This window comes from Erythranthe guttata, chromosome 2, assembly GCF_056151865.1.
Source record: "Erythranthe guttata isolate IM_541 chromosome 2, IM_541, whole genome shotgun sequence".
In the NCBI taxonomy this organism is placed as follows: Eukaryota; Viridiplantae; Streptophyta; class Magnoliopsida; order Lamiales; family Phrymaceae; genus Erythranthe; species Erythranthe guttata.
In genome coordinates, this window is record NC_142534.1 from 14,757,187 (window position 1) to 14,770,801 (window position 13,615).

General features: G+C 37.7%; 1 protein-coding gene and 1 long non-coding RNA gene across 2 annotated transcripts; one reads left to right on the plus strand and one right to left on the minus strand.

Moving 5' to 3' along the window:
• LOC105958443 (protein FAR1-RELATED SEQUENCE 4-like) lies at positions 1–3,240 on the plus strand. Its single transcript, XM_088812447.1, has 4 exons — positions 1–419; positions 632–1,731; positions 1,927–2,196; positions 2,314–3,240. Exons 2-4 carry the CDS (start codon positions 642–644, stop codon positions 3,078–3,080), a joined length of 2,127 nt encoding a protein of 708 aa, XP_088668573.1. The 5' UTR covers positions 1–419; positions 632–641; the 3' UTR covers positions 3,081–3,240.
• A 6,383-nt stretch (positions 3,241–9,623) lies between these two features.
• On the minus strand, positions 9,624–11,780 carry LOC148772429 (uncharacterized). Its single transcript, XR_016029380.1, has 2 exons — positions 11,489–11,780; positions 9,624–9,855 (listed from the first exon to the last, which is right to left on the minus strand). It is a non-coding gene; the product is annotated as an uncharacterized LOC148772429 (long non-coding RNA).
• Positions 11,781–13,615: the final 1,835 nt, after the last annotated feature.

The window sequence follows — 13,615 nt, forward strand, 5'->3', positions numbered from 1 at the left end:
TAATATGCTGCAAGTCCCTCATACGAAACCTTATTAGACGTGGGTTACGAGCCCAATATTTTCCTTGTAACTAAATCCCTAGATTCTAAAAATATAAGATATAAGGGATTTATTTTTTAAATATCCCGGTAATACCCTTATATTAACCGGACGTTTATGTAGCGTTATTAAACGTTATGCCCATTTAATAAATCACGTCCCTTGAAGATAGGAATTATGTTTCAATCACGTTCTATCGTGATAGTAATTGTATCTGTATGTAATCTCATTAAATATACTGCACGATGTGAAAAAGATATCATACATATCAATACACAGTTGTAATCTGCGAAGATTTCATTCACAGCAATACACAGTTGAATCTGCTAATCTTGAGCGCAGACAATCGAGAGTGTTCGTTGTTCTCCTTTTTCAAGAAGGTATTTTCTTCGTCATTGATATTATTGTTTGTCCGCGTCTTGTTGGTTGGATGGCCGTTTAATTTATTTTTTTTGTTTATTGTTCTTTGTCCTTGCGACATCCAATTATAGATTGAAAATTAAATTTTAGAGTCGAAAAAAGTATTTAGTAAAATATTGTAGTAACCTATTTCATTGCAGTTTCATTTAATGTTTGATTTTTTTTTTCACAGTAATCCCAGTATGTCGACAAATGTTAAGATCGTAATGAGGTTTGGTGATTGTTTTGGCATCAAGAATGTGTCTGGTGATATCAATTTCAACATGCTTGTTGGTTATGTGAGGGCTAAATGGAATGAGTTGTACATGCACAATATGGTTTTGTCGTATAAGGTTTTGGACGATGGCGAGGGCATGCTTACTGATGATGACGACGTGTCACACATGTTCTCTTTGATCGATGAGCTTAAGCTTGGGCAGATTGAGATAATTGTGAACAAGCGAGAGGGGGTTGCTGTGCACTCTGGGGGGAATTTGTTTATTCATGAAAATGTGCCAGCACTTGATTATGGTATGCCAATTGTGAGTAGTGCTGATCCACGGATTCCGAACGGTGGTCCTACTCCATTACTTAGTTGTTTTTGGGCAACGTTAATCAAGGATGTTGGTCAATGCTTCCAAGGTGGTGCGAAGGAGTTCAGAATGTCGCTATGCAAGTATGCGGTGGAGGTTGGCTTTGAATTTCATTACATTAAGAATGATCGGGCTAGGGTTACGGCTGAATGCAAGTATAGAGAGTTGAAGGATTGCAAGTGGCGAATACATGCATCGTATGAGAAAGCTAATGGATTCTTCTACATTAGGAAGTTTATCAAGGATCACACATGTGGCTGTACTTTTGGGACGGCAAGCAAACGAAGACTTACGTGCGACATAATTGCCGAGCTGATAATGGCTGATATTAGGGACAAACCGGATACTGTTCCTAAAGACATTGTTCGACAGACAAAAACTCGTTATGGTGTTGATATTAGTTACTATGTGGCGTGGAGGGCGGTAGAAGCTGGTAGAAGGCATTTATTTGGGGATCATTCTGGTTCGTATGCGTTTCTGAGTTCGTATTTCGGGGAAGCCGGGAGGAGCAATCCAGGTAGCGTGTTTGATTTAGACGCTGATATTCAGACAATGAAGTTTCGCAGGTGTTTCTTTGCTTTTGCTGGTTCACTGGCTGGTTTCAAGGCTTGCCGTCCATTATTGTGTGTAGACGGTACCTTCTTGAAAGGTAAGCATCGTGGGATGCTTTTGAGTGCAATTTCAAAGGATGGGAATGAAGGTACTTTGTTGCACAATTGTTTGTTAAATGTTTTGGTATTAAGTACTGTGATTTATAGTTTATTTTACAGAGTTATATGATATTTATTCCTTATGTTACTAGGAAAACTGCAGTATACTATGCAAATCTACTGTAGCCTTCTGCAGTGTTCTATTATAATTTGCAATTTTTTCCATAACTGTGCTATTTCTACAGGTTCATTTCCCGTTGCATTTGCAGTGGTTAGTGAGGAAACTGATGCCAATTGGGAATATTTTTTGAGGAAGTTGAAGATTGCAATTGGTAATCATCGGTCGTTGACGTTTATCTCTGACCGAAACCATGGTATTTTGGAAGGTGTGAGGAATGTATTTCCCGACTCTGCACACTCTTACTGTTTGGTTCATCTCCAACGAAACCTAAAAGACAAGTTCAGAGGGAGTTCTTCGTTGTTCCGGAAGTCTATGGTGGCTCAGTTTAATAAATGTAAGTTGAGTATTATGTACATATCTAACTAGTTGGAGTTGTTTAATGGTGTTGTGTTGGTCATAACAATATAGTGTAAATGTTTATTATATATTTATTCGTGTTTGTTTTGAAAAGGTGCTTATGCTGCTACACGTGCTGAGTTTGATATTAGCATGGAGAACTTTCGGAAAAATGGAGGTCCGAGGGTGAATAATTTCTTGGTTGATCTGCCATATGAAAACTGGGCTTGTTCACACTTTATTGGTCAGAGATTTGGTGAGATGACTTCAAATTTAGCAGAGTCTTGGAATTCGCAGATTAGCAAATATCGTGGGTTACCAATTACGGAGATGATAGATGCCATTAGGAGCTTGTTGATGCTGCAGATGTGCTTGAGGTATGATACGGCGGTGCCTTGGCACACTGAGTTGTGTCCTCTTGCAGAAGAACGTTATGGTGCATTGGTGCAGGAAGGTAGGACATGGTTGCCTAGGAAAGCATCTGAATCGGTGTACGAGGTTTTGAGTGAACCTGTTGCCGTGGTTGATTTATTGAAAAGATCCTGCTCATGCCGAATGTGGCAAATTTCTGGCTTCCCATGTGCTCATGCTGCTTGCGTTTTAAACAAAGCTAACACGGAAGGATACAATTATGTGGAGGACTACTTTCATGTTTGGTCGTACAGACAAAGTTATGCTAAAGCTATTTTTCCATTTGCTAGGCCTATTGCGGATCCGCCGTTGGCTGTGATTGGTCCACCTGAGTTCCAGCCGAAACGTGGTAGACCAAAGACGAAAAGAATTGCATCTAGGGGTGAGAGCGTAGCGAGGAGGATGAGGTGTAGTCGATGCAACCAGGTTGGATCCCACAACAAAAAGACGTGCACGAGGGCTATTCAGTAGTTTTGTTTTGAGTTTTGTTCTGGATGTTTCAAGTTTGCATTGATTTATAGACTTGTTTTTTTTTTTTTTTTTTATGTTTCTTTCATGGATTTATGCTGGGTGAAGTCTTGTGGTGTTTTAAGTAGTGTTTTTTTTTTTTTTTTTTTTTTTTTTTTTTTTTTTTTCTGATGAATGTTTGTTTTTTATTTCATGGATTTATGTTTTCTTACTGTTCTGAGTTATATATTTGTTTTTAGAGTATTTTATGTTTAAAGTTAATTATATGGTTTCATGTTTGAGCAATTCCTTATTTTAGTTGATGTACAGTACATTTGTGCATACAGAACATGATTTCCAGAAATGTCATATAGGTTTACGATTTTTACATAGAATATTGCAATGTATTCTGCTTTTTCTGGATCACAATTTTGGCAGCATAGCAGCAATACCATAACATAGAAAAATGCGGTGCAGCCAGTGTTGGTGCATTTTATCACGTATTGTGCTTATCTTAATTTGGTGTAGTGATGTATAACATCCTAATGAAAACCGTGGGATTTTACAATTATATATGAGGTCTGATATTTGACATCATTACAATTTGTACACTTAAGTTGGATTTGATAGTCAACCTTACAAATATTTTGCATCAATGAATGAACAAAACTCAAATAATGTATCTCAATTAATTTCATGGTGTTATGTGTTGTGAGATGTGTATCATTGTTCGTATTTTAACCTTTATTGATGGATTTATGCGATGTTTCACTTTCAACAAATTGCATGATTGAATCTGCCTCAAGTTTTTCATGCATTATTTTTTTGTAAATGATATGTTGCTTGTGAAAATATGAAATATGTTTCTGTTTTTACAGATAATCTAATTGCACTGTTTAGTTATTATCATCAATGCACTGTACAATGACAGCTTATTAGAAGAATACAATACAGTTTGTTTTGGTGGGCTGTCATTAACGCGATCATCCAATTTTCCCTAGTATTCCATAGTTGACCATAGAAGAATGTAGTATGGTTTGTACTACAATGTTCTGACATTTTTATGGTATTCCTTTACACTACTATACAATATTAACAAAGATAGTTTTCAAAAGGCATATATAGATAAGATACTGTGTCAATGAACATCAGATTGTTTTGAATATTTCAACACAGTTAAAACAAGAGCGGAAAAACATAAATACTACATAAGGATTGTTTCGTACAGTAGACATATAAAACGAGACTATTTATGGCTAATTGATTTTGTAATTAAGAAGATGCACTACAATGTCCTTTCTCATTTCTGCAACACCCTCTTCTGCTTCCTTGACCTCTAATGGCATTTGAAGAAAATACTCTCTAATTATGTATAGAACGATCACACCACAATCGGTGGAACCAGCTTTCTGTTGGGGACTGAGTTCAACTTTTAATGGTTGGCCAATTAGAATGCGTGATAATCCCATGACTAGAGCAGTTTTTTCGACATATGTTTTCTGTATGGTAAAAATAGAATGTAAATACATTTAATTGTTAAGTGAACATGTTTAAGTTGATAGGGTCAGGGATAAGATTATACCATGTCGTTGGCGTCATTGATGTAGACGTCGGATGTTGCAGCTGTTCGTGGAGTTGATGAATTGTAGTACTTCCATTCAGTTGTTTTCATGTCTAGGACAAGGAGAGTCTAGTGGTTGTACCTTGCACTAGGGTTTGTCTCTGAGTGAAGCGGGAATATGAGATAACGGTGCTGAGCAACAATTTCTTTCGTTAACACATTTTCAGCATTACCCTTCCTCACATCTGACTGAATGTACATAACATTTACTGTGCATCAAAGACTATTAAACAACATAAACGGGAAGTTTTCTATTGTTATACCAATTCTTACCAGTAGCATACTTGGGAACACAAAGCTAGTTCCATCTAATCCGGTTACATTTTCAATTGTCGCGGTGGTATAACAACCGTCAGTTTGCAGTTGCCGCAATATTCGACAGTATCCATCAATAACCTACAGAAAACAGACGTTAAAATATATAAAAAATCAATATAAGCATATTTGAAACAATTGGTGCATAAATATGTTGATGCTTACATTGCACGAAAGCGACTGCTTCTTTAGCACCTTGAATACATCCGAAATTAGGATTCGTATTTTGCCGTCTGGGGTGCTCCAAAATACCTTACTGCAGTGGGATTAATCACTCAAATTGCATAATGTTGTATAGTTGTCTTAAATAATATTCATAGTAAGATGTAGAATTTCTAGAGGCATACTTAGGTAAGACAGTAATCTATATCGTATTGTTGAATTTTGCACAATAGTATATTAAACATAGTAATGATACACAGTACACAAAAAAAGGAGTAATTTTTTGGATAAGTTACTTACTCAGACTTCAGTTGTTCTATTGCCAATTCATCTACACGCTTTTGGTCTTCTTTGCTCAATTCCGTATATGCAGATTCCTTTCTGTACTGGTAATCACGTCTCGCCTTTTTTATACTAACTGGTGTAACATCTGTCTTTCGTGAACGTGTTCTCCTGCCGACAACGGAACCAACAACTGTGTCATGTCCAATATTTATAACTTCATTACTTACATCAACTGTTGTGTTTTTTGTTTCATCTGTTGATCCCAGCTGTCTGATGGAGTCATTCGTATTCAAAGCAGCCGGTGAAGTCATTTGTGCAGATTCAAGTTTCTTATTTTCAGCGGTCAGAATTTGGACTCTTGCATCGAGCTCCAGGATTGTGTAATCTTTTGGTGTCAGCTGAGTAAACGTTGGATCGGTTATGGGGTCGTCAGGCAGTGGGTATGTGTCTGAATGCACCACATCGTTTTTCAACAACATGTGTTCAAGGCTTGTCTGAGTTTCATGCAGTTGTTGTTTCAGAAACTTATTCTCAGCAGTCAGTCGTTCGTTTTCGATGTTTAAATCTGAACATTGATTTTGTGTTTGTGTTAGAAGTTCGAACGAGGGGTAGTCATCGATGCGTTCCTTCTGCTTCAACGATCGGACTTCCTCTGCATGCTTCACTGCCCAGAGGGACTCGATCTCGTTTTGAAGTCGTTCTAATTCCGACTTGTAAACTCCCTCTAAAACCTCTTTCTCCAACAAATCTGTCTCCAAATTGGCAATTCTCTTCTGCATCTCAAGACGTTCATTTTGTCGTTTACGCAGCTCGGCGATTGGAACGTCATCTTCATCCAACCAATCGATGTTTACAGCTGCATGTTCGGCAATTGGTCTCCATATGTCGTCTTCTGGATCGCTTGCATCTGATAGCTCAATATATCCATTCAATAGTGAGGTTTCTCGATCACTAGCTATCAGACCCATATCATTCACGTCTTCGGGTTTTAGATTTTGGACCCCTTTTCGCTTCAAAGCTACCACTAGATCTGGTGCATTCCATTTTCTGAAACGGGGGAAGGCGCTAGGATCTACTGCGGTAAGGAGTGATGTACGCTCGATCATGAAATACTGTAGATGTACACAGACATTGTGTTTACATTAACAGTTTGATAAATGAGTTAAACAAAGTGTTAATAATTGTAGTGCATTACAAATTTTGTATTAGTAGTAGTACTGATTCTTACCATGACTAGTGGCACACAGCCAACGACCTTTTCGGCTTCTACTGTACGGATTGATGTAATTAGGTGGTCAATGATGGCTTGTGCCCAATTGTACTCCCGCATTTCGTTGATGTCGCTGCAATAATTGAACATCCACCACTTTAAGTAATCCTTTGTGGAAGCGGAAAAGAAGAGACTGCTCATGAGGTGTAGAACAATGAGTTTTACAACGTCTTCGATGTCCTCTGCTGTGTTGCTTGCGATGCACTCGATCAATCGATCTTTTATTGCGCTGACTTTGACCTTGTGTGTATTTCCGAAACGTGTAATGACTCCATTGTTTGGCCTACGAGATCTGCTTGTGTTTATCTTTCTTGTGCTGGAAACAATACCTAATATTAATTGACAGTCTGTTGGGGTAAGTCTGAGTTTCTTTCCACCAATTTCGAAAGCGTTTTCGCCTGGGTTGTATGTCAAAAAAAACTCAACGCACCCATTTTGGGTCCCAGTGACGGAGGTGGCTGTGACTTTGTGCTTTGCGAACGGTAATACGAGGTTGAAAAATGGGGTTCTCTTCAGACATTCTAGGTGGGCATTGTTTAAGTGCACTCCTTCGAAGAAAGCCACAGTAGACGTCAAATTTGACCTAAATTGTGATATGTAATTGCCTTTGTTCCTCGTTTTGCGCGCAACATTCATGGCTTCTCCTGCGAATATAAGAAACCATGATTTAATATTTATCAAGTCCACAGGAATCACAGAAGATACAAAATCTTATGTAATGTAATTATAGTAGCAATATATGTGTGTTAAGGGGTGGAAACTTTTGCAATTGCCAGAAAACCATAGAATATCTTAGGTGCACATAGTATACCACACACTTAAATGTACTATGCAACGAGTCAAACATACAAAATTTTTGGCAGTGTTATCAATTAAACATGGAATTGTATATCACATAATTGCAATAGTTTGATATGTCTCCAACATAGCTGTACCAACATATCAATTGAAGTCAGGTGGTAGACCATTATACTCCATATGCAACTTATAGAATACCATAGAAACTATGACACAAAACACTGTATGCCCTTGTAGAAAGCCATAGAAACACAGTTTCAAATAGCAATAGAAGTCAAAATACGCATTATTAGCAACTACATTACGAACAATGATACTGTCACATAGAAAAAACGTCGAACGGAAGGGAAGCACTTTTTCTCAAAACTTCATTCACAGGCCTACAACTTTTATTTTCATAGTAATGAATCATAATTCTGCAGATAACCATAGACATACGCAGATAACCATAGACAAACTCAGACTTTTATACACCAACCACCGTGATACCACACAAATCTGTACCTACATGCCTATACGACGACACCCAAGAGTCATGAATCATGTTAGAATACATATTTCGATTTACCCAAGAACCGTATGGAACCTCTTGTCCGAAAAAAATATTTCCCAGCAAAGTTTAAATCAGTCGACTTTGGTTGAATACATAGAAACCCACAGAATTATAAAACACGACAGAAACAGAATATTCATGATTTGAATCGTACCAGGGTCTAGGGCAGTTATGTCTTGTTTCCGCTTCGTCCGCATCTCCCCTGTTCGTTCAATATGTTAAAAACCCAGAAATAACAAAATTACAACAAAATCAACAAACATTAAAACTCACTTGATCGGTTTCTTGACGTAGACATTGGTAGATTATACTTGCGCCTACTTTGTTGGAAGCCCTGATGTTGCCCGTCCAAGATTTGCAGTGTAGCAGGAAAGGGGAAAAAAAAACCTAATCTGTAGAAGATGGGGCGATTTGGGGGGATAGTGGGTTGGTTTTGTTACGGTTAATTGGGATTTTGGAAAATATAATCTCACAGAAAACTAGTGGCGGGATTGGTGGGATTTAGTTTTTTTTTCCAAAATTAAAAATAAACGCCGTTATGTTCTCCGTAAGGGTACTATGGTCACTATTTCACAAAAGGATGTTTGTCAAATGTTTTTATAGACTTGGGTGTATCATCTAATAACTTTTCCCACTAGGGATGCATATCTTAAAGCCCCTAATATATAATATACTACATATTAATTTCCTAGTCATCATCACTTCTCCCACTTCCTATATAGATAGATGGCTTTCTTCAGCTCAAGTTTTTTTAGTTGTTTTACTTCTTCATCGTCACGAGTAATTGACGGAAGTGCGCGAAGTGCTTCCGAGAAATCGAAAAAGAAAGAGAAAACGCCGCGCCCGCCAATTCCTATGTCTTTGTACCCGTTAAACTCGCAGATGTCGCGCTTGTAGTTTATTATATTTATGGACATAAATCTTAGTTCCGTTTCAGAGTCTACCATCTTGCTTTGAGGATTCATTTATCGGCAAGAATTTTGAATATGGGATTGTAAAAACTATGAGGGTCCGTTTGGATGGAGGGATTTGAAATCGATAATAACAAATCGCTTATACTTGTTTGGATTGAGAGATTTGAAATTCATCTTCAAATCCCTCAATCCAAACAAGTTAAAGGAAATTGTTATTATCGATTTGAAATTCCTCCATCCAAATAGACCCTGATTTTTTTTTTTAATTGGTGCTCGTATTTTGAATTATTTGTTGTAACATTTGTAGCACCCCCCTTCTAGACGGGCGATAAATCGAACCGGTTTATCGGAATGTTCATTGAACTAGCGGAAGCAAAAGGATCACTTTGTAATTTTTTAAAAACTTTGGAATGGGGCGAAAATGCAATTATCAAAAATATCTTCTTATGGGTATCTATAAAAAAAAAACTTTGCATTTTCGAAAACTTTCCTTAGGTTACTTTAAAGGTTTCGGAAACGAGTTTCGAGAGGAGGTTTTTTCGTTCGAGTGCTACACTATCAACTATCGATTTTTGGTTCGAAAAGAAATCAGAGTTTGGAAAGGTTATTTTGGTGAATAATTCGGAAATCACTAACGGAGGCATGAAAATAGCAAATTACGAAACTTATTATATTATGGTAGGGGTTAAGTACGATTATAACGATAATGAGTTCAAAAGGTACGAAAGGGAAAATGTTACGTTTTGATATTACATCACCAAAAGAGAATAACCAAAAGACTTTAGCATCGTTCATAGGTCCTCGTACGTCTTCCAAAATCCCGGGCAAGACCTCAATCCACTACTCGATCCATTCCGGTTGAGGATTACTAACACTATTACCTGCAATTAAAAGACATCTATATGAGCTATAAAGCTCAGTAAGAAATCCGAGTAATATCGAACTTTGGAAATACGTTATACATAATATATAATATTATATTCCCGTCCTTACCCACGTTCCGTACAATAACACGAGGCAATCGGTCAAATCATATAACTCACGAAAACACATCATTCACACAAAATCACGTACTTATGCAAAATGACTAAAATGCCCTTTTTTTTTTGAAAATCATGAAAAACACATTTTTCGTTTTATCGGATCCGTGAAAGATTAATTTCTGTACCTGAGTAATAAACCTGTTACGAGCCCGTTTTCACTAAGTGGGGATCAATCCACTATACACATCATCCTAGTTGGATACCGGCCCTCTATATCCGAGTTGTTTATTACCCGGTATTCCATTAATCTTTCAATTTAAAAACCTTTTAATGCAACTTTTCGAAATCATGTTTATGACCCACACATAACATCACAAATATCAATCAAGTGCCACAAAATTACACAAATATCACGATTTCACCACATATTTATAATTTGGGCAAAAATCCCCAAATTCACACATATAACACACAACCACACATGGCACACACCACATGCACAATCAGCACGCACACACTCACACATATTCAGCACACACACTCACACATTAAAACATCACCATTTAACATTAAACCATGCTTGTAAAGCAAGCACCCATTTTTCACCTTTCATTTAATGAATTAATTACCACTTCTAGGTAATAATCCATTCCAATATATTCCCACAGCAATTAATCCACAGCCATGCAGTAATTCAAGGTGCAAAATCTCAAGTTTCGTCATTCATGATTATTAATTCACAAACATGGAAATTAAAGCACAACACATAATACATGACATGCAAAATGATCTAATTTCGAAATAATAGCAAACCAATTCCAAAAATTCCCAAATTAAATCCTAGAACTCCTAACTGACCCAAATTTCAGATTTTGAAATTATTTTGAATTTTCACAAAGTTTCGAATTTTCTTGAAATTAAAAACTAGAAAATTCTCTTTTTCTTTTAAAAATCCAAAACTCTATTATAATCTAAACTACTTTGAAATCTTTGTCAAGAAAACATTTTCCCCATGTAATACTTGCTGGAAAACAGATTCCAAAAGTTTAAAATGACAGATTTTTCAGAAATTACAGTTTTGACCCAAAAGTTTCAAGATTTGCACATGCAACCACATTAAAAGTTCAAAATCCACTTTTTCATGAAAAACATCTTTGAATCCAAAATTTTTGTTCAATAAATGCTGGAAAACAGTTTTGAAAACGAATTTAAGACTGACTTTTAAAAAATTACAAATTTGACCCGAAAATCTATAGGTTTACACATGCAACCCCAAAAATTTATTTTTCTTGCAAAACCTTTGTGAAATCCGAATTTTTTTTTTTTTTTTTATGATTTTGGCCAATAAAACTTTTATACAAACAAAAGTGATGCATGCAAGAACAAGAAATCAACATTAAACACATATTTTCCATTTTTCCACAAAAGTACTAATTTCTTCGAAATCTTCCCCAATCTTTTAAGTAATTTTGAAAATCATTTTAATACTATTGATGCCATTTAATTGCAGCAAGAAATCGGAATTTCTTACCTTAAGAAGCCGAAAGAAAAGGTGAGGGAAAACCGAAGGAAAATGCTTCAAAGGTTGGTGCCAAGCTCTAGCCAAATTATTTCGATGGTGAAGGAGATGGTGTGGATCTTCAAGTGAGATGAATATTTTCTTTGGAGAATGGTGTTCTAGGCTGCTACAAGTCCATGATTAAATAGAGGACTTTCAAAATTATTTTTCATTTTCTTTGAGAATCAAGGGATGATGTGGAAGAAGGTGAAGAATGGAGGTGGTGGTGATGTCTCGGTGGAATGAAGAGAGGAGGACAAGTAATATGGTGAGGTGGAAGAAGATGGAAGAAGAAGAGGAGTGTGGGATTGAAATAGGTGCAATATTATTAAATAATTATTTAGCCTCTTTCTTTGACTAACACACACTCACACGGCACTTATATATATATAATATAATATTATAAAATCAAGCAATGCATGTAAAATATATCTACGTATGTATGCATGTAGATTATCAAGTAAAGTCCTATGTATATGCTAGTGTATTTAATTAATCAAGTATAGCATATAGTAGTCTAATTCACATAAGTCACATAAATATTATCACGTAATAATATCACCTAAGGATTCTCGAGTTAGGAATATTATTCTCGGGTTTTTAGGGTTTTCGGGTTTTGGGAAGGCGGGGTGTTACAATCTCCCCCCCTTAAAGAAATTTTGTCCCCAAAATTGTTACCTGAACAACTCGGGGTAACGTTCGCGCATTTCTTCTTCTCGTTCCCACGTGGCTTCTTCGGGTGTATGGTTTTGCCAAAGGATCTTAACTAATTTTAGGTTTCGGTTTCGAAGGGTTTTGGTTTTGAAATCAAGTATTTGGGAAGGTTTCTCTTCGTAAGATAGATTAGGGTTTAGTTCGATTGGTTCGGTTTTTAACACATGGTCCGGGCTGTGAATGTACTTTCGAAGCATGGAAACGTGGAACACATTGTGAAAGTTGGATAAGTTGGGTGGTAAGGCTAGTCGGTAGGCTCGAGTACCAACTTTGTCGAGAATTTCGAACGGGCCAATAAAGCGCGGTGCTAATTTTCCCCTTTTCCCAAATCGCATAACTCCTTTGAAAGGCGCCACTTTCAGGAATACGGAGTCTCCAACTTCAAATTCTAAGTCTCTTCGTCGAGTGTTGGCATAGCTTTGCTGCCGGTCTTGGGCGATTCGCATTTTCTCTCGGATGTTCTTGATGATGTCGACGGTTTGTTGGACTAGGTCGGGACCAAGGAATTTTCTTTCGCCAATTTCGTCCCAATGGAGCGGGGACCTACACTTGCGGCCATAAAGGGCTTCGTAGGGTGCCATTCCAATTGACGAGTGAAAGCTATTGTTGTACGCGAATTCGATTAGTGGAAGGCGGGATTCCCAATTTCCTCCAAAGTCGAGAATACAAGCGCGGAGAAGATCTTCTAGGGTTTTGATCGTTCGTTCGGATTGGCCATCGGTTTGGGGGTGATAGGCGGTGCTGAAGTTTAGTCGCGTTCCGAGGGTTTCGTGTAGACTTTTCCAGAATTTGGACGTGAATCGAGGGTCTCGGTCGGAAATAATGGAGACGGGAACACCGTGGAGTCGGACTATCTCGCGGACGTATAGTTCGGTCAGCTTCTCTAAACTGAACGTCATTCGGATCGGGAGGAAGTGAGCCGTTTTGGTCAGTCGGTCAACGATCACCCAAATGGCGTCGGATCCCCTTTGGGTCTTCGGAAATCCTTGTACGAAGTCCATTGTGATAGCTTCCCATTTCCATTCCGGAATTAGGTTCGGTTGAAGTAGTCCTCCGGGCCTTTGATGTTCCGCTTTGACTTGTTGGCACACTAGGCATTCGGCGACGAATCGGGCCACGTCTTTCTTCATTCCAGGCCACCAGTAGAGCTTTTTGAGATCTTGGTACATCTTTGTTTCTCCGGGATGACAAGTGTACGTGGTTTGGTGAGCTTCGGTTAATATTAGTCGGCGGACATTTGGATCATCGGGGACGTAAATGCGATTTTGGAATCGGACGAGACCTTCTTCGGAAATTCGGAAGTTGGGATTGGATTCGAGGTTATCGCGAATTTTGAGAATTTGTGTGTCGTTTTGTTGGGCTGATTTGATTGTTTCCCCCAAGTTA

Excerpts from the sequence above, each read along its gene's own strand:
- LOC105958443 (XM_088812447.1), top strand. The coding sequence starts at position 642 with ATGTCGACAAATGTTAAGATCGTAATGAGGTTTGGTGATTGTTTTGGC. Across the intron at positions 1,732-1,926 it reads TTCAAAGGATGGGAATGAAG|GTTCATTTCCCGTTGCATTT; the intron begins GTACTTTGTTGC and ends CTATTTCTACAG. Across the intron at positions 2,197-2,313 it reads GGTGGCTCAGTTTAATAAAT|GTGCTTATGCTGCTACACGT; the intron begins GTAAGTTGAGTA and ends TGTTTTGAAAAG.